This window comes from Gastrolobium bilobum, unplaced genomic scaffold, assembly GCF_033153095.1.
Source record: "Gastrolobium bilobum isolate Gb01-03AN ecotype WA unplaced genomic scaffold, APGP_CSIRO_Gbil_v1 utg3016, whole genome shotgun sequence".
NCBI classification, from domain to species: Eukaryota; Viridiplantae; Streptophyta; class Magnoliopsida; order Fabales; family Fabaceae; genus Gastrolobium; species Gastrolobium bilobum.
The window spans coordinates 100738-121373 of NW_026895523.1; the positions used below are offsets into that span (position 1 = coordinate 100738).

Genomic DNA, 20636 nt, shown 5'->3' on the forward strand with positions numbered 1-20636 from the left:
TAAATTTATATATTCATATTTATATATATTTATATATATCTATATATATATATCCGGATCAACCGATTCGATTAGTGATTCAACAATCCAATCAATAACCCAGTACTCCGACCGGATCAATGCCCGAGTCAAATTTAAAAACACCGAAGTCAACCATCAAAGACAAAATAAAATATAAACAAAAAAACACAGCCGTGCTGTTTTTTTTTTTACGTATCGACCAAAAAGTAATCAGCGTAGCTTTTGCTGCAAAATATTTTATGTAAGGAAGTAATCATATGCAACTTAAATAAGGGTCGTAAATAAGCCCTAAGCAGATTATCAAAAAAATTAAATAAAATAAAAAGCCCTAAGCAAGTTTATTTGAAATTTGCAAAGTGAAGTAAATAATTAAATTGAATTATATGTGAAAATGTTATACATTAACGGCAAAACAACTCATTACATCACCTCTATTATAGATACTGTGCATTTCAAACTATTAATACTACTGCCCTCTAAACAAGTTACTTTTCAGCCAGAACAAAAATGGATTTGAAAATTTTGCAAACAATAGTTGTACAACATGGCGTCAAAATTTCACCGAACGGGAATGGATCCTCTCGTGAACATAAAATTATATGAAACGATCTCAACGGTTCATGGATAAATCAACATCTATAAAGAGCACACTAAGATAGAAACCAACGATAACTATTGATTTGCCAATGTACAAATGAGATCGTCTCATGTAATCTCATGTCACATTAAATAATCCATTCGGCCAATGGTGAGGCTCATGCCAGCTACATCATATTTCCAGCTTCTGTATCAAGTCATGGCACCCAGTTCCCATCTTCACTGGCAAACCAAGACAAACTCTAGAAGAAGGAGTCTCCAAGTTGTCCACCTGACCATGATAAGCTGCTTCCACAATGAACTTGGAGGCTGTCTCAAAGCACATCTTGATGAAAGGAGATGTAGAATCTGCTATGCTCCCCATTCTGTTCATTGGACGATAGCCACCGGAGTGCGTCATATAGTCAGCAATAAGCGTCAGGTGCCGGATATTTACCGATATGCCATAAGACTTGAAAACGTTTTGTATTTCTCTAATGATGGTCTCTCTGGCGGCTTCCACCCCATAAGCCTTTAGCATAGCATGGACGTTGTTTGAATAAACATACCTAACATCAAGATCACCTTTCAAATCCCAAAATGTTTCAAAGTGTACACCAGATGTCTGAAGTGCTGGTATTGTTTCTTTCACTGAGGATGGAATATCATCTCTTTTCCTGCCATCTTCACCGTAGTAGATTACTCCACTTTCTTTACATGTAATAGCTTTACACTCCCCAACCTTTCCAAAGTTCTGGATGCAAACCTTGTTGGCTGTTCTCTGAGCAATCTGCGTATAATTAATTTGAAAACAGTAGTTTTGTATGATAATCAAGAAGCAAAATAAATAAATAAAATGGAATATACACCCAACAGCTATTATATTTGCTTCCAAATTGTACTTGCACTATTTACACAGTTCAAACAACCACTACTCGACAAAATCATTATATTTAGTAGACCATTTATATAGGATTAAGTAGACTATTTATAGTGCAGAACAACCCATCTAATAGAAACACAAACATTGACATCAGTATAAAAAGAAAGACGTTAGCCATGAAATTTATACTGCATATTAAATAGAAAGCGAGTAGAAGTACCTGAGCCAACAAAATGTGAGGTTCACCGGTAAATTTAAAGCGGATCTCAAAATGCATCCCTTTTGCTTTCACAAAAACTGCCCTGTCATATTTTTTTGTTATTGGTTCTGATTTTTTCTTGCCAGATTTCAATGTATCCTTTTCCTCAATAGACTCGTGCATGGCGTGTTCTTCAAGTTCTTCAGAATTATTGGCATCAACTGTCACATTCTTATCATCCTCGTTAACTTCAATTTCAATATCACCGCCATCCTCACCACCTTCAAATTCCTCAGATAGCTCCCCATCATGTGTTTCCTCTTCAGGACCATCCTCGTAATCAACCTCATCAGTACCTTGCTGTTTTCTCTTTTGAGCATCTGAACCAAGATCCTCAGCCCCTTCCGTGTCTTCAACACCACCACCATCATCAGCATCGTCATCATCATTAGTGTGACCTTTTCTCTCAGATTCTGATCCACTGCTGTGAACATCTTCTGATCCATTTGAAGAACTTGATGGTGGATCTGTCTTATAATTTTTAATGCCACTAATTTTAGAGAGCAGTATCATGTGATTTTCAATGGCATCCTCCAACTCCCTTACAAAGACAACTCTTAGAGTTTCCTCCCAGTCTTCAAGCGTAATATCCGTGTATTTAGGATAGTTTTCAGGTTTATATAGCTTCATCACAAGTTTATATATACTGCATATCTGACCATCACGAACAGCTACTGGTACCACAGAAACTTTCATACTCTCAATTATATCAGCTACAGTAATCTTCTTCAACTTATCTGCAAGACTTATGGCATCTTTCCTGCAAATAACAACTGCGTTAAGCATCTATGTGTCTGTATGTAGAAAAAACATAAGTTTTCAGAACAAAATAACACACAGAGACACACTAGAGAACAGAGAACAATGTCAGCATCTCACATAGACTTATTCGGTCTCAAGGGGCATGTCATAAATGGAGTCTTGATATCACGTGAGGCAGCCATGAGGATCTCTTGCAAACGTGGAATTCCAAGTGTCACATTCATTTCACCTCGACCAGCAAGGTGAAAAGTATTCAAACTGAAACGAGAACAAAAAAAGAAGAAGACAAAAAATAATTAAGACCCAGTTAATCAGAAATTCTAAAAAACACATGAAGTTCGTCTATAAATTATAAAATAACCAAGGTAAACAAACGGGCATGCACTTCCAAGCTCCAATCCCACTAGCTCCCATAAGAGGCTCAAACTTCACATCTACACTAACTAAGTCTTACTATGTCATTAATGAGAAATTCATGGCTGCTAAAAAACATGACTTCCCTGCATTAAGATGTTCTAGCAGGCGGAAGGGGAGAGCTTTAGAATATAAACTGCAGATGCAAGTATAAAGCTGTTGTTCCCATTAATTTTGCTTAGGTTTCCGAACCTCTAGCAATACATAAGAAAATGTCCACATTTCAAGAACTTTTGTCAGAACACGTAATAAACGTGTCATGCACTGTCTATTAACAGTTGTCCTCTTATCCTGTGTTTCTTTACTCCAGAACACTGCAGATGAACTAGAAAGAAGATAATCTGGTATTCTGTAAAGCCCTCACCTCAGAATTTCATCTCTATGTGCCTATTGCTTTTGTCCACTTCCAATCTTTCAACTACTAAAATTTGATGTGATAATATTGTTTCTTTTTGTTCCTTCCAAATTGTCATAAATTATCTGGTTAAAATTTACTCCGTACGACTATGAACACAACAAAAGATTAGCAACAGGCTCATCGAGGAGAAGAGGCCAAATATTCTACATCCTCCAAAGAAAAAAAAGTCCATGAAGGAAGGTTGGGCAAGTTAAAAAGAGTCACAAAGATGACTGTTAGGGTTATAACTCTGATAATCATCACTCAAAAGGTGATTCCATAACCGCGTTGATATAAAAATTTACATAAAAAATTTGATGATGCCCAGAGATTGGAGTGGGAGAGAAGAAAATATGGTAATGCTCCAGTTTATTAACAATGCCATCCTGATAAGGATGATTTGAATGATGTGCGGACAAAGGCTAAGATGGTGGAGATTTCAATAAGGAGACAAAGGTTAAAATGAGGAAATCGATAGTTTATGAAAGGATGGGAAAATGGCCAGAATAAGGAGCTGTTATTGGGGAGTAAACTGACCTAATAATGAATTAATGACAGATTATGTCGGTCGGTAATTATGGGCTTACGACAAAATGAGGTGGATCTAAAGGGCTCGGTAATGATAATAAGCAGTCGATTATCTAGCTATCTTTTAGTAAGTGAGAATGATCTCATTCTAAAGGGTTTCCCTTGGAGCTTGTTGAGATATATAAAACCATTTATGTAGTCACCCAACAGCTTAAGCTTTTGGGTTGAATTAGTTCTTTACATGGTATCAGAGCCGGTTCTTTACATGGTATCAGAGCCTCGTGTCCCGGGTTCGATCCTCGCCGCCCTCCACTTTCTTTCAAGTGGAATTTCTTTGTTCGCACAAGTAAGTGGGTTTGTGCATTGTCCACCTTTCAAGCCCAGTGAGCTCTCGTGTAAGAGGTGTGTTGAGATATATAAAACCATTATTAATGTAGCCTCACCCAACAGCTTAAGTTTTTGGGTTGAATTGGTTCTTTACAAAGCTCTATGAGCCAATGTCTTTCTTTGTGAGTGTTGTCTTCCAGTATCTTCTTTTTCCCAAGTAATAAAGATTGTCAATTCCTACCCACCCTTGCTCCACCGCATGCCATGCCTTAGCTTAAGAGATGATCATTCTAGTAGTCTTGCTCAATTCATATTTCTCAAGCTAAATCTAGCAATGTATTTGACAGATTCAGAGATTCAGTTTGATCCAAAAATCACGAGGGTTAGGATAAAATTTTACTGAGATTGTGAAATTAATTAAAGTACAATCGGCAAAGTGTATTGTTATTAGAGTGACTGCTACTATTACTACAGTTATTACTTAATGTATAGTTCTGTATAGCTATTGTATTCACAGCAAATTGTATCACTTTGTATTAGTGCATTGGTCAGTACGTATAAGAGTAAATACTCTCTTGTACAGTGTTAGTTGAATGAGCTGGCTGCACCCTAGCAGTTAGGTAGTTAGCCTACGTGGCTTTCAGTTGTAACAACTCTTAATAGTTACAACTTACAACAAGCTTTGTTTAATTTGGGCGTGAATCCTCTTATGTAAAAAAATTTAACATGACTTGATCTTAAAAATTTTGTATCTTTCTCTTTTTTCACATGCATTAAATAAGTGCGGTCCAATTATCATTAACGAAGAAAGAGATAGACACAAAAAATTCACATCATGTGAAATTTTACCATGAGAGAATTCATTCATGTTCAATTTAATTGAAGCTCGCTCTTCAAGCTATATGTAAATCTATAAAGACTGTTTCTGTCATTCAGAACAAGACAGTCAGAAATTCCCAGTTTACACTTTCTCTCCCTTTCTCACCTTTCCTCACATTTTCTCTTCAATTTGATTTGTATTGTTGAATAACATGGAAATAAGCAAATGTTTCAGTCCGTTGGTATCAATAGCACAGCAGATGCTCTCTTGTATAGAGTGAGACTAACAATTACATAACATTGATTTGATGATGCGGGACTTCTTATCACCTTATTTTCAGTACTTCTAATATGTATGTTAGAGCAGCAACATGGTACCCCTGTTCTCAGGGTAAGATTAGTTACTCCAAGGTGTTATGAGTTTGTTATTTGTTGCATGTTACCCTGAGTTAGCAAGCTAACGGGACTTGATCCCTAGTTCGCTTGCCACCCTCTAGGCAACTGTAAAAAACCAATTCAACCCAAAAACTTAAGCTATTGGGTAAGGTTATATTAATGATTTTGTTCTCTAACACATCTCCTCACATGAAAGCTTACTGGACTTGAAGGGTAGATAATGCATAGGCCCACCTACCTATGTTAAGAAATTCCATAAGACATAATTAATTATTAATTAATGGGGGGCGGTGAGGACTAAACCCATGACACCGAGGCTCTGATACCATGTAAAGAACCAATTCAACCCAAAAGATTAAATTGTTAGGTGAGATTACATTAATGGTTTTATATATTTCTAACAGCAATTCAATGGTTGCAGGAGGATATTTTCAATCCAGGCAAATCTGGATGGCTCTATCAACAAGTACAAGGCTAGGTTGTTTGCAAGGGATTCCATCAACAACATGATTTTGATTACAATGGAAAACTTTTTCTCCCATGGTAAAGCCCATTACTATTTGGATTATGCTCACCTCGGTAATCACAATACAGTGGCTTTTGTAGCAATTGAATGTTAATAATGAATTTTTGAAAGAGTGCTTCATGAAGGGGTGTAAGTGACTCAATCTCCTAGATTTGAATTTTAATCCTTCACAAATCATTATTTTGCAAGCTTCACAAAATTTTGAATTAGGGGTAGCAATTTTCAACATGACCCACTGACGCAACATGAAAAACTCATGTTCGGATCGACCTGTTTACAAATTGGTGTCGTGTTCCGATTGGAAAAAATGGACCCGAAAAAATTCGTGTCATGTCACGGCAGACCCAAAATTGACTTGCATTAATTTTCTTACAGGTTATTCGTGTCTTATCGAATCGTGTCGACCCACATAATAAGTAACACAATTGGTGGTTAATAGGTTGTTCGTGTCATGTCATGTCGTGTCAACCAGCAAAATAAGTGGGTCGTGTTCATGACAAAGGTTTTAACCTAATTTCAAATTTTTGTCGCGTTCGTGTTGAGTATATTCTTGTTCGTGTTGAATTTGTGTCATGTCGTGTCGTGTCGTGTCAATTAATTTTATTTCACTAAATGTTAGCTGTTCCTAGCCTATTAAAATTTAAAAGGTCATATTTTCAGTTAAGATATTGCACATATCTGCAAGACTGCAACAGCTAGATGGTTTCAAGTGATCATAAGAGATTGGTATCTAGAATAGACTCACAATTCTTCATATTGTTTATTCATGAAACAGATTGAGATGAAGTCCATCTCTTATAACAAACTATATTTGAAAAATGGGGACAAAAATTCGCAACATGAAAAAAACTTACGTCATCTGCGTTGCCGGTTCACCAACAGATTGAGAAGCTAACACACCAACAGGCTCACCAGGCTGAGCAAGACTTGAGACATACTTGTGCTCCATCAACTTCAAGAAATCTGCTCGTTTCATTGAACCATGATTTCTCTGTTTTAAAGAGAAATTATGAATGAAGTTTTCTGCTTTTCCTTTAAGAGCATCAGGCAACTTGTTAATATAAGGACTGGACCGGTCTAACTGACGGCAACAGTTGCTGTAAACCAATTCTTTATTCTGAAATTAATAACAAAAAATATATATAAACAAGAAGATACAAGATCTATATGGATTTCTAAAATAATAAACATGTTCATACAGTTGACAATGCTTCAAATTTGGTGATAAAGCTAGTTTGATGGACATCTACGCCATCTTCTCCATAGTGAAACTGAATAATTGAACCATCAGCATCACGGACAGTATGATCATAACAGACTTTAAGACACTCAAGGTTTTTCATTAGGCATCTTTGCAGGTAACCACTCCGAGATGTTTTAACTGCAGTATCAACTAACCTGTTAAGAAAAGATGTTAGTTGTTAGGATCTAGGAAGAAGTAAACGATATGATAACCAAGAATACATGAAGCCTTCTATGTAAAAACGATCAAAACATTTCCATGAACAAAATTGAGTGAGTTTGAACAAGGGAGGAAACAGCACACAAACAAGCCAAAAGAAACAGAAATGCTTTGAGGGGGGAGGACAGAGAGTGATGTAGGGCAAGACCCTCTAATGGTTGAGCCATAATTGACACACTTTATTTACTGCATAACTGATGTCAGGTCTTGTAATAGTAGCATACTGGAGAGCACCAACAATGGATCTGTAGTAATATGGATCAAGGTAATAATGAAAGCCAATCCGAGAGAGTTTGCAACTACTAGGCATGGGAGAAGAAATTCCTTTTGCTTCTTGCATAGAAGCTCTAGTGAGTACGTCGCGAATGTACTTGGACTGAGACAGCATTAAAGTATTCGAAGCATTCCTTTTGACCTCAGCATTAAAGTAGACAGGACCCTTTTAACCACTGCCCATTGTTCCTCTAATGGTTGAGCCATAAATTGAAACACTTTATTTACTGCATAACTGATGTCAGATCTTGTAATAGTGCATATTGGAGAGCACCAACAATGGATCTGTAGTGATGTGGATCAGGGTAATAATGAGAGCCAATCCGAGAGAGTTTGCAACTACTAGGCATAGGAGAAGAAATTCCTTTTGCTTCTAGAATAGAAGCTCTAGTGAGTAAGTCACGAATGTACTTGGACTAAGACAGCATTAAAGTATTCGAAGCATTCCTTTTGACCTTAACACCAAGGAAATAGTCCAGGTTACCCAAATCCTTCAAACTGAGCATTGAGTTGTTTGACAAGATGAGTAATGAAGGAAGGATCAGTGCCAGTTACACTAATATCATCAACATAGATAAGAACATAGCTGCATCTTGAAGAAGATCGAAGAATAAACAATGAAGGATCACAACATCTTGTCAAACCATGCGCATGGGGTCTGTTTTAGCCCATAAAGAGCCTTGTTAAGCTTGCAAACCAGTTGTTTGTTTGTGTCTTCAAACCTGGGGGTTGTACCATGTACACCTCCTCTTCAAGATCACCCTTTAAGAAGGCATTGTTGACATCCAATTGCCTAAGAGTTCAGCCATAAGTGAAGGCTAAAGTAAGCACAATTCGGATGTTTACTGGTGTGACAACTGGGCTGAAAGTTTCATTGTAATCAAACTCAGGTGGTTGGTGGAAACCTTTTGCAACAAGCCTTGCTTTATACTTATTTATTGAACCATCAGGATTTTCCTTAAGCTTGAATACCCATTTGCACCCTATAGAAGACCTGTTAGAAGGAAGAGGAACAAAGTCCAAGTATAGTTAGCTAAAAAAGCATTATATTCAACTTTCATAGCCTCAAGCCAAGGTGGATTGTATAGTGTCTGCTTGACTGAAGTAGGTTAAATGTATATGAGAAGAGCTTGAGCTCTAGCTAGAGTCTTGGACCTTGTTTGAATAGAATGAGGAGAAGCAAGATTAAGACTAGGAGGTAAAAATTCTGAAGAGGAAGATGAGGAGGAGACAACTGAACTATCCAACTGCAAGGGAGCTGGTGAGTTTCGGTCAGAGGCTAAGTTTGTATGGCTGGGTGTAATGGAGGATACTGAACCTGATGAACTGGACTAACTATGACTGTGTGACTGAATAGGATAGGACTGTGCAGTAGGAGAACTTGGTGCAGAAGCTGATGTATCAGTAGTGTAGGAACTAGGCATATAAACATTCTGACTTCTCGAAGTATCAAGATATAGGGTGGCAGTAGATGAATTATTGAGTAATGACAAGTCTTGGACAAACAGGGACTAGGATGTGGAACAGCTTAAAGAGTGTCACCAGTAGATTTTGACCACGAACTTGCATAAGGAAACAAATATTCATTAAAGATGACATCCTTTGAAACAAAGTTTCTCCCATCCTTATTTTGGCAAATATAACCTTTATGACTAGAGGAATACCCAAGAAAAACACATTCTTGATACCTATATTCGAGTTTGTGTTTAATATAAGGTCTAAGGAAGGGAAAGCAAGCATAGTCAAACACTTTAAGAAATTTATAATCAGGTTCAGTTCTGTAACGTTTGGTATAGGGAACTTCAAAATTTATAGATGCAGTGGGCAAACGATTAATAAGAAAAATAGCAAAACTAAAGGCATAATCCCAAAATTTCATAGGAAGATATGCATGAGAGAGGTGTTAAACCAGTCTCAACAATGTATCTATGCTTTCTCTCAACCACACCATTCTGATGATGTGTATGGGGACAAGTTATCTTATGCAATATGCCATGGAGTTGTAAATATTGGGTAAATGACCGAAACTCCCCACCCCAAGTAGTTTGGATAGCTCTAATTACAGCTTGAAAATGGTTAATAACCATAGTGAAATTGTTAGAATATTGTGATTGCATCTAGCTTTTGTTGAATAGGAAACAACCAAGTATATTTTGTGTTAGCATCAACAAAGGATGTATAATATGAAATTCCAACAGTAGACTTGATTGGGGATGGTCCCCAAAGATCACTATAGATCAACTCAAAAGGAGAATTGTAGAAAATTTGAGAAGGAGGAGAATGCAGTCTATGAGCCTTTCCAAGACAGCAAGAAGAACAAAAAACAAACTCACTTTTATTATCAAAGGGAATTTTACAAGAGTTGAGTACAATCTTTAAGGCTACATGATGAAGATGTCCTAAATGACTATGCCAGAAGAAATAGGTTGTATTAGGGATAGAACTAGGCTGAGTACAAGTAAGCACATGTGAACTATTACAACTGAAAACTGATGAAACTGGATATACATGTGAAGTCGTCGAATTCTTAACCGGAATTGAGACTTGAGGAATCTGAACTCTTGGAAAACTATATAGTCCATCCTTGCTAACAAATCTTCAAGAAGAATTTTATGAGAATCCTGCACCCTAACAAAACATTTAGAAGCATGGAACTCAAAATAAACACTACTATCTTTTGCAAATTGGCTAACACTCAACAAGTTCTTTACTATTGAAGGAAAAAGCAAAAGATTTTTAAGTTTCAAGTGAGATTGACAATTAAAGGGAGACACAAATTGGGTTGAACCAACAGCAAGAATAGGCAAACCTTGTCTGTTACCAATGACAATTTGATCTGTACCAGAGAGCTGCGGACTCTGAACAAGATTCGCAGTCACATGATAACTAGCACCAGAATCAGGGAACCATTCAATAGTAGGTGCTGAATTTGGAAGAGGTAGCAAGCCTGGTTGTGAAGCAATCATTGCTTATGGATTGGCTTGCTAATGGACATACCGATAAGACCTCTGTTTAGGGGAGGTGAAATATTGCAATTCGTTCGAAGTTAGAGGTGGAATATTACGTACAAAATTTTCATCGAACCTGTACCAGCATGAACGAACATCATGTCCGCATTTATAGCAGAGTTGGCAATGCACATTAGAACAAGGTCCACGTCCTCTTCCTCTGTTATTTCGACCTCCATGCCTTCCTTGTCCTCTGTTTCCAACATTAGAAGGACCAGAATAATGGTGATCTTGAGTCTGGTTCATGCTCTGTTTTTCATTCAGTAAAACAAAGGTGAACAGAGGATTTTTCTCATATTGGATTCGAGTTACAGCAACATTTGCAGAGGCTGGGTTGCTCATCAATGACTCATTTTGCTTCAACAATAATAGTTCGAAGACCATTATCTCAATTGCTATGTCATCTACGCCATATGCTTTTTCACATCCATGAACGCTGAGAACGAAGGAATTGTAATCCGAAGGCAAACCTTCAAATATGTACTCGATTTGATCCTCAATCAACACTGGATTGCTTACCGCTTTCAACGAATTACAAATTTTGATCCTAGGCAGTACTCATAAATCGTTTTTGTACCTTTCTTCAACATGCGAAGCTCAGATCTGAGATTTCTTGCCTTAGATTTCATCATTCCATGAAATAGCTTATGGATCTTGTCCCCGGCTTCATGAGAATGTTTGACTCCAATGATTGTGTGAGGAGAGTAGGCAAGTCAGCAACATCTCATCTTGTGTGAGCCAAGTGACGTATGCTGGATTTATCGATTCATTGTCTCAATCTTCTTCAGTGAGAAATTTTAACGGAATCTTTGGATTGATCAAAAATCGTTGGAGCTGATGTGTGATTCCAGAATAAGAAATTGTACTCTGTACGCTTCACAGAATTTGGTAATTGAAGAGATTGGAGCTTTCTCCATTGAAGAGGTGTGATTCAAGCTCTGGTTTGAGTTGTTGCTATTGCAATTTTCTTGATTCTCATGAGAAGATGAAGTTGCAGAAGCCATGAGTGAAGCACGAAATGGATCAGGCCCTCAGAATGAGAACTCTGATACCATATGAGAGCTCTGATACCATATGAGAGTTCGAGAGAGAGTGAGAGAGAGAAGAAGCCATTGGAATTATCTGTATGTTCTGAATAATTAACCAGATACAAGGGAGAGCTCTATTAATAGAGCTAAGGAAATGACTCAAAGCTGAGTCAGCAAAATAACTACACTAACCAACTAACAGAATACAAACTGAATAACCTAGAAGCTATCAGGTACAAACAGATGTACAGTAACGTAAGTAATGCTAAAACAGAAAGCTATGCTAGTTATTCACTAATATGGACCACTAACTGGTGGTTCTTACATTTGAGAAAATGCAAACATGAAGTTAACAAATAAACACAAACAAACAAACAATAACAGCCGAGCCTTATCCCACTGATTGGATTCGCTACATGGATCAATTGACACCATTGGGCTCTACCAAAATCTAAATTTTCAGTAAAGCATTGAGAAAAAAATAGTGATCGTCTCTGCCAATATTCGTAATAGATAAACACTACCAAGTATTAGGAGACATCATATGCATTTACATGTAGTCGTGTCAATTATATGACTAGTACAAATGAGTAATGTCACCCAGGTATAAATCAGAAAAATTCAGACTCTTTCATAGTCACTCATCTTCCATTTCTTTTCGATTTGCTATATAATTCTTTCTTTTATATTTGAAGATCTATCTTACCTATTAAAGTTAAAATAATAAATATTGTGTTTGGTTCTGCCAATATTTGTAACAGATACATGCTTCTTAGTATTAGGTGCCAATGTATAGTTTAGTTCTTCAATAAAAACTACGAACACAATGGAAAAACAGTATAACTCAACACCATTGACCATACATCATTTAACAAAAAAAAAAAAAGGTTAGAATGAACTCCTATCCTGGCTTACCCTTCACGACCAGCCATGCAATGAAAGTAATATTCCTGCGGACGAAGTGCTGTTAGAAACCGATCAATAATGAATCCTCCTGCTCTAGGGGAACAATCCCAGGGAGAAAAGCATGGTAAGGTCTTTCCAGAAACCATGCGTGGGACTCGTTTACCTTCCAATTCTTGCTGGCCTAGATGAGAAGATATCTGCTGGAAATTAACCTGTTTAAAAGAAGTATGACATCATCTTCACATCACAGAATGCCATAAATAAAATATATAAATGACTTGTATCAATTAGAAAAGATGAAAACGGACTTAAAAGTGTTTTAGAAACCAAACCAAAACTGTTAGTTCTATGGTAGAAACTGGAAAAAAGATTTGCCAGACTAGTGATAACTTAACTGTCTGGTTCTTAAAAGAACCTGTCAAAAACTGTGGCGGACAGCTGAACCTACCAAACTAGTTTTAATAACAGAAGAAACTGTACAAATATCCTTGCATTTATTACTGTATCCATAGTATCCCAATTAAAAATCTGTTAGGTCCCTCTTAAAAAGATCATGTGCTTAACACCAAATAGAAGCCAAAAACCCAGACTTATTCCAAATCAGTTTTTGTGTCAAAGAAAGCTCCTTAAAGATACAAAGCAATACCCCAACCACATGTATAGTTGTGCCACACAAACCAGTTATTAACTTCAGTTCTACATATTCCAGACATTCAGGACTCCTTGGCCCCAAATAGCTTCACCACTGAATACACATATCACCCAGATTCCATAATCCAGATTTGGCAGAGTAAAATTTTTAACCAAATAACAATCATGTTGAAGATGAACATGGGTGAAGAACAGAGAAGTCGACGAGAGAGACAAGAGAAGGGAGAACAGTGAAATGCATAAACTGTAATTGTATTTCTGTACATTTCTTGTACATTGATCTGAACATTTATAGACCCAGAATCTGATCTAGAATCAGGTATAGGGTGTACTTCTGTTATCAATTCTATCAAGTTAGACCAAACAGATTATGAATAAGCTTAATCCAGTTAGACCACTGTTCCTAACTAGGCTTATTCTCCAACACTCCAACACTTGTAACTCTTTTTTAAATGAAAAAGAATGAAAGCTTAAAACTCAACAAAAAAAGTTCACACTTTTTATAATTTTCAATTTTGTGCACTATTTGCTCAATGTTCAATAAGAATTTTCATTTCATAAAGCATAGAATAACGGATTCACTCGGATCCCACAAACAAAATTTTAGGACTTCAATCATGTTGTATTAAAGACAATTGAGCATTTAAAATATCCATAGGAGACTCCTTGTGTTTCTAACTAGGATTATCAATAGTGTGTGATCATGCCACTGTTGCAGTAGAGCAGCACGTTTTGCTTGTAACCGGATTTGTGCCCATGAAAAATTGCATCCATCCCGGCCGCTAAGCCTAACAGGGGGAAATTTCCCTCATTACCCTCACTCCCTCAGTTTTCTTCCTTATTGAGCTGATTTTTTGGGGCTACTTTATCAATTTGCCAATTTCCCCTCGTTTTAGATAAGAAAACACAGGGTTTCTTATTGGAGAACAAATACTCGAATTCTCACCCTGTTTTTCTGGCCGCTGACCACGGCTCTCTGTCATCATTTCTGGTGCACCCACAGCACTCTAGTGTCGCTTATGGCCAACCATCTGTTCACCCATAGCACTGATTGATTGGTCTCAAGCTCACCCTCTTTAGTCTCTATTCTGTTCATTTCAAAATGTCTCTGTTCTTTCCTCACATTTCACATTTACAACAACTGACCACAGACATCTCTCCAGTGTCGTTTCCAATGAACCTACAGCTCTCTGGCATTCCTTCTGGCCAAACCTCTGTTCATACATAGCACAGCTCGATTGACATCAAGCTTAGACTCTTTGATCTCTGATCTTTTCATCCACAAATGTGCTCTGTTCATTCTTCACACTCAAAAACCCCTAATTTGTCTCTCTTTCTTTTCTAAGTCCTTTGATCACATGTCTATGTGTTCTAATTTTTTTCTATTAATTTATTTTTTTTGACATCATTCCTATGTTCTCATGCTCTTAAGGAAAAACTTGTATTCAATTTGAATGTTTTGTAACTTAAGGCCTTAGAGGCTTAAACTTATTTAACATTTGGTGCTGTACTTTTTTTCCCTTATGCTCCTTGACTTTTATTGATGTTGACTTGTTAATTATACCTTAGTGTGTTGAGATATATAAACTTCACATTAGTTGCACATACAACCAATGTGAGACTACATATCTCAACACTTAGTAATAGTGATCGGGTGATTACACTTTAGATTGAGTTTTGATTATTAATTATGTCTTTAATTTTCATTATTTTTTAACGTTTACATGTGTACTGTACAAATTAATTATCTTATATCTTTAGACTTCAATATAGTGATTATCCTGCTATAGCGGCTTGGGGTCAACTGCTCTGCACTACGATCCGGGATAGATAACCATTTCTAACATAGCACACACAGCATATATGGTACTATATATCCCAATACACAAAAAGATAAATAGAGTGATGTGGACAAATTAATAACATTAAAACAACAGTATGCTCACCATACTACCCTTAGCTCCAGATGTAGTCATAAGAGAAATCCAATTTTTTCCAGAGGGTTTCAATATGCCTTCAGATAATAGCTCCTTTAATATCCCTGAGCTTGTTCTGGAGTTAAGATTGCTTGTCATCTTCCTATCTAAGTATGTTAACGCTGCTTCTCCATTACTACGTATTCTTTTCTCAATATTCAACTGCAATGTGAGTGCGTCTGAAATGACAAATATGGCCAACACATCACAATTTTACACAGAAACCAAAAAATAGTAAGGAAATGACACATACCCCAGGAAAGATAACTATGAATTGGATGCATGTCTAATGGGAAGATAATGCAGAAGAAACGAATATACAAAATTAATTTGGTAAGGGAAATGCCTCATCCAGAATATCTATGAAGAAACAAATATACAAAATTAATTTGGTAAGGGAAATGCCTCATCCAGAATATTTATGAACCACTATTTCTCATAAATATGTGTTTGTACGAGCATATGTTCTGTTTACATTATTGTATGAGCATATACACATGCCAACCTCACATAACTTTTTGGATAGAGTTCCTGCTAGTTTTCATTACCAGGAAAAACACTAATCTAACAAGAAATAAGCCCATCAGAGTACTTGAATATCATGAGAATTATAAACCATCAACCAAAGGTGGTTTATTCTGCGCACATTTGGAAGACATGTTCAATTCAAAGTAGTCGCAAAATGTTTACACAATAAATTATATTGATTGTAACACATGGGCACCCATCTTCACACATTATTGGTCAGTTGGTCTCACAGTTACTTTTGGTCAGGGAACAATAGGTAAAACCAACACATTCAGGCAAATTTTAAATTTCAAGATTGTTAAGAGAAAGGGAAAAGAGACATGGGATGAAGTCTGTATGTATGAATTACACTAGATAGGCTCTATTATACAGAATTAATGTAATAAATACAGGAATCACAAATATCCTAATTGCCATAAGCATAGAATTTGATTAGCCTATGCATATATATACTATATATTTTCTAACACACCCTCAACTTGGAGCATATAGGTCTATCTATACAATATACATAATTATGCATCGAAGATAGTATGCATTCTTCCATGCTCATAACTTTATTCCAAAACGCATTCGTATGGTCAAGATGGAAATAAAATTTTCTCAGCCTCTTCTTTGTGGTCAGTTAAAATTCTTAATTTAAAACTGAAGAATATGAAAGAAATTATTTAACTAGAAAAAAGAATTATTGGTATTCAAATACAGAGAAGATACTCAAACAAAGTAGTCCCCTAAAGGGGTGACATGTATAAGCCCACATTACAAGCAAAAATGTCCCATGCTGTTTATGAAGATACATCCAATTTAGCTAGACATTCTCCACACCAACAGCAGTCAATGGAGCACCGAAGAAAGGAGCATTCCCCCCTATCTATTTTTGGCATTGCCAATTCTTTAAGGAATCATCAAGAACCAAAACACACATAAGAAGCCTTAATTGCGAATTATTATGCGGTTAAAAGTACATATAAAAAACATAAAAAGCCTCAATAAAAAAAATCAATTTAATCTTATTAGAAGCAACAATCCCAACTTTTTGGATCCATAACTTCTGCACGGGTCATTCTTGACATCTCCTTTACCTTATTCCATTCCCACAAATTAACCTTCTCTTTGCATCATGGTATATTATCAATATCTATTTTGCCAATAAAAATATTAGACGTACTTCTTTGTATTATCCTCAACTGAAAAACATTTCTAAACACTCAGACATCTCTTACCCATCTATCTACATTTGCATTACCTCTGGTCCAATCCAGTTTGTTTCAAAGAGAAATATTCTACGGCATTGATGGAACAAATGTCAAGAAGAGTTTAATACAAGAAAGTGAAGAAAAGTAGAATAAAATCAGAAGCAAATTCAGAAGGAATTTCACTATATTAGGATGTGTAAACTGTAAGTCTACCCTGAATAATTTAAATTAATTCAGATTTATGCAAGAAGATGTAACATGGCGGCTATTTACTTGATACCACAATTGACGGAAATATATTGAGAAAAGGACTTACATATGGTTTTTATAGATCTTAGAAGGCATATGATAGGATTCCAAGAAAGGTTATATAGAGTTCTTTAGAAGAAAAAAATATGATCAAAGTATGTAAAAGCAATCACGGATATATACAAAGGTGCTACTACGTGTGTAAAGGCTTATAATAGAACATCAACTTATTTTCCTAATTCCTATCATGGTACGTGTAAGAACCCGCACCGTTAATTAAGGTATTTATTTGATTAATTATGAGAAAAATAGGAAATGATTCCATAATTGACCCTAATAATTATTATGAGACTCTAATAATTATGATAAGTGATTAAGAATGCTGAAAGTCGTTTTTCAGAAGAAAAGTGCATATACCGGTTCTGCTAGTCGGTATAAATGCGTACCGAAAAAGTATCCCGGAAAATTAAAGTAAGTGCATGATAATTACTAGAATAATATATAGGACATGTAAAACGAGTTTCAAGTCCAAATAATGAGAACTGGTGCCAGAAACTGATACTGACTATGAAAAGCGCGTACCGGAAAGGTGCTCCGAAAAATATTATAAAAATATGATAATTCTTGTAAAATTGAGTATGTTAAGAATCCAAAGTTTGGGATTAAAATGCTAAGCGTAGCAATTAAAGCTTATACTGTGTGTTTATTGAGTAAGTGGCTATAAATACCCTTTGTAAGGGCACAAAGCCCTAGAAAACTGAATTGCTGCGTGAGTAACTTGGAGGCTGACCAGAAAACACTCCTTCCTTGCCTTCTTCACCATTTCTTGAGCAAGCATTCACCTTTGGTGCTTGTTCCTTCATCTTAACACTTGGGCTTGGTGTGATTGATCCTTGTGAGTGAGAAAGAGACTTCATTGAGTTTGAGGGGCTGTGTGAGGAAGCTTTGGTTCTGACTTGGTGGTTTGGGGCTGTGAGAAGCTTGGTTTTGGTTTTTGGAGGTCCAAGTGGTGATTTTTTGTGTTAAAGAACCAACCTTTGTGATGCTATTTTCGTGCACATCTTTGAGTCAAACTTCAGGGGTTGTGTTGAGCTCCAAGAGCATCTTCATTCTCTGTTTTGGGCTTGTGGTATGATCATCACACTTTAACTTGAGTTTTATGCTTACAAATGGAACCTTGATGCATTTAAAGGCTTAAAGATGTTAACTTAACATTGGGTAATGTCAAACACACCTAGAAATGCATGTGTTAGTGCCTAAAATCGGTAAAAACCCAACCTTGGAAGGATATCTTCACGAAATGCAGTTTCTGCATTCTGTCGTGAAATATCCGGATATCTGCCCGTGAAATATCCAGATATTTGATATCCGGATATGGGATTTTGATATCCGGATATGGGAATCTGTATATCCGGATATTGCATATCCGGATATGGACAGTGAGATATTCGGATATTGCATATCCGGATATGCCCCCGAAGAATATCCGGATATTCTAGGATTTCGAAGAACAGTAGCTGCGCTGTGAGGACAGTAGGCTATTGGGGGTTTTTGGACCCTAGGTTAATGAAGTTGAACTTCTGTAATCAATGAACTAAGTCAGAATCATGTGATTAAGGGCTTGTGGCTTTGTTAGAAGCCTTAAGACGTAAAACGTAATGAAAAGGCGTTGTCTTTAAGTTGTATGCTTGAGATGCTTGAATATTGATATGTTGTTGGTCCATAACAGATTGTGATACTGATGTGTTTGAACTTTGAGCTTGTGGCATTGGATAGCTAGCTTAGAGGTAAGCTTTCGTGTCCTCGGTTTAGCCATGTTGTGGTTCCACCATGTCCAATGAGGGTATGGTATATACATGCTGCGTTACATGCTTTTGATGTTTTGGAAATGTTGTTGAGCTGTTATATGTTAGTGCTTTGTTAATATGCATGGAGGTGTTCCACCTATACGGTAAGCCTGAGCATGTAAAACATACAATATGGTGAGGCTGTGGGTGAGGTGCGAGCGGTGTTCCTTGTACTACATGTAGGTATAGACGTATTCCTACATTTCTCTGGCCAGTAGAATAGTGATTACACACATGCCATAGATATCTGTTGCACTGCATAGTTTTGAGAACTTATATTGATAAACTGCTTTTAGAACTTATATTGCACATGTAAGTGAGCTTGGGGTGGAAAATCCTTGAGGACCCCTTGTCTTACTGAGATTTCTAGTTTAGAGATCTCACCCCACGTTTAGGGTGTTTATTTCAGGTTCAGGTAATGTTGAGACCTCAGGCGGCAGGAGGCCGGAGCTGAGTTAGAATTGCTGTTATTTTATGCTGACATATTGGATGCTGGATTTGCATGCTGCTTATATGCTTATAGCTTCAGTTTATGTTTATGGAGTTTTATGTTGAGACTTGTTGTTTACGTTGTTTATTTGGTGAGCATGGGGATTGTCCATGACACATAGTATTGTTTATGTCTTGAGTCTTCTGGGAGTTGTAATAATGTATCAGGATATTGTCCGGATTACGAGATGTAATGTCGTGATTTAGATACACACTTTATTTATATATTGAGGAATTTCAGTAGATGTCTTATTGCAATTTCCATACAGGCGATATTTTATGAAATTGATTACGTAATCAACTTGGCTAAGTTTAATGACGTCATAATTGAAAAGAAAAAGAATATTCCGCAATTTTAATTAAGCACCGCTTAATACGATGTAATGTTAATATTCCGGGTATACACGGGGTGTTACAGTACGTGTACACCAAGGCTCTACTTTTGAGTCCTTATCTTTTGCTCTAGCTATAGAGGAACTAACAAAAGATATCCAAGATGAAATGTAATGGTGTATGTTATTTGCAAATAATATTGTGCTTATTGATGAGACCAAGGCCGGTGTTAATAGAAAATTGGAATTGTGGAGAAGCATGTTGGAGTCTTGAGGATTCACGCTATGTCAGGGTACATGAAGTGTGAATTTGCTCCGGCAAGACATTGAGATCAAGATTCCATGCATTTGTTTGGTCATGATGTACTCAAAAAATAAGTTTTTAGATAATTGGAATCTATTTTACAAAAAGGTGGAGAGATTAATGAAGATGTAAGCCATCTCTACGGCTAAAATTAAAGTTTTATAGAACTATAGCAACGTGTGCAATGATATACAGAACATAATGTTAGCCAGCACATAGGCAACATGAGTATAAAATGGGAGTACAGAAAACGAAGATGTTAAGGTGGATATATGGTCATACAAGGATGGTTAAGATAAAAAACGAAGATGTTTGATAAAAGGTATGAGTAGTAGGGGTGGTTCAGAAGAAGAGAGAACATAGATTGAGAATTTGGGCACATAATGCTAAAACCCCTAGATGCTGCAGTAAAAACATAAGTTTGTTACCCAGAACACGGCAGAAATAGAGGAAGAAGTCAGCTGAAACTTACATAAGGA

At 36.6% G+C, this 20636-nt stretch overlaps 1 protein-coding gene across 1 annotated transcript in view; it reads right to left on the reverse strand.

Annotated features, from left to right (window-relative positions):
* Positions 1-409: 409 nt before the first annotated feature.
* LOC133315190 (DNA-directed RNA polymerase I subunit 1) overlaps positions 410-20636 on the reverse strand; it is a 29310-nt gene continuing 9083 nt past the window's right edge. Inside the window, exons 15-21 of the mRNA XM_061516771.1 lie at positions 15183-15391; positions 12595-12797; positions 7108-7306; positions 6763-7025; positions 2619-2759; positions 1701-2499; positions 410-1387 (exon numbers count right to left, since the gene is read on the reverse strand). Of these exons, the coding sequence (XP_061372755.1) occupies positions 791-1387; positions 1701-2499; positions 2619-2759; positions 6763-7025; positions 7108-7306; positions 12595-12797; positions 15183-15391 (2411 nt within the window). The 3' untranslated portion in view covers positions 410-790. The remainder of the gene's footprint in view (positions 1388-1700; positions 2500-2618; positions 2760-6762; positions 7026-7107; positions 7307-12594; positions 12798-15182; positions 15392-20636) is intronic.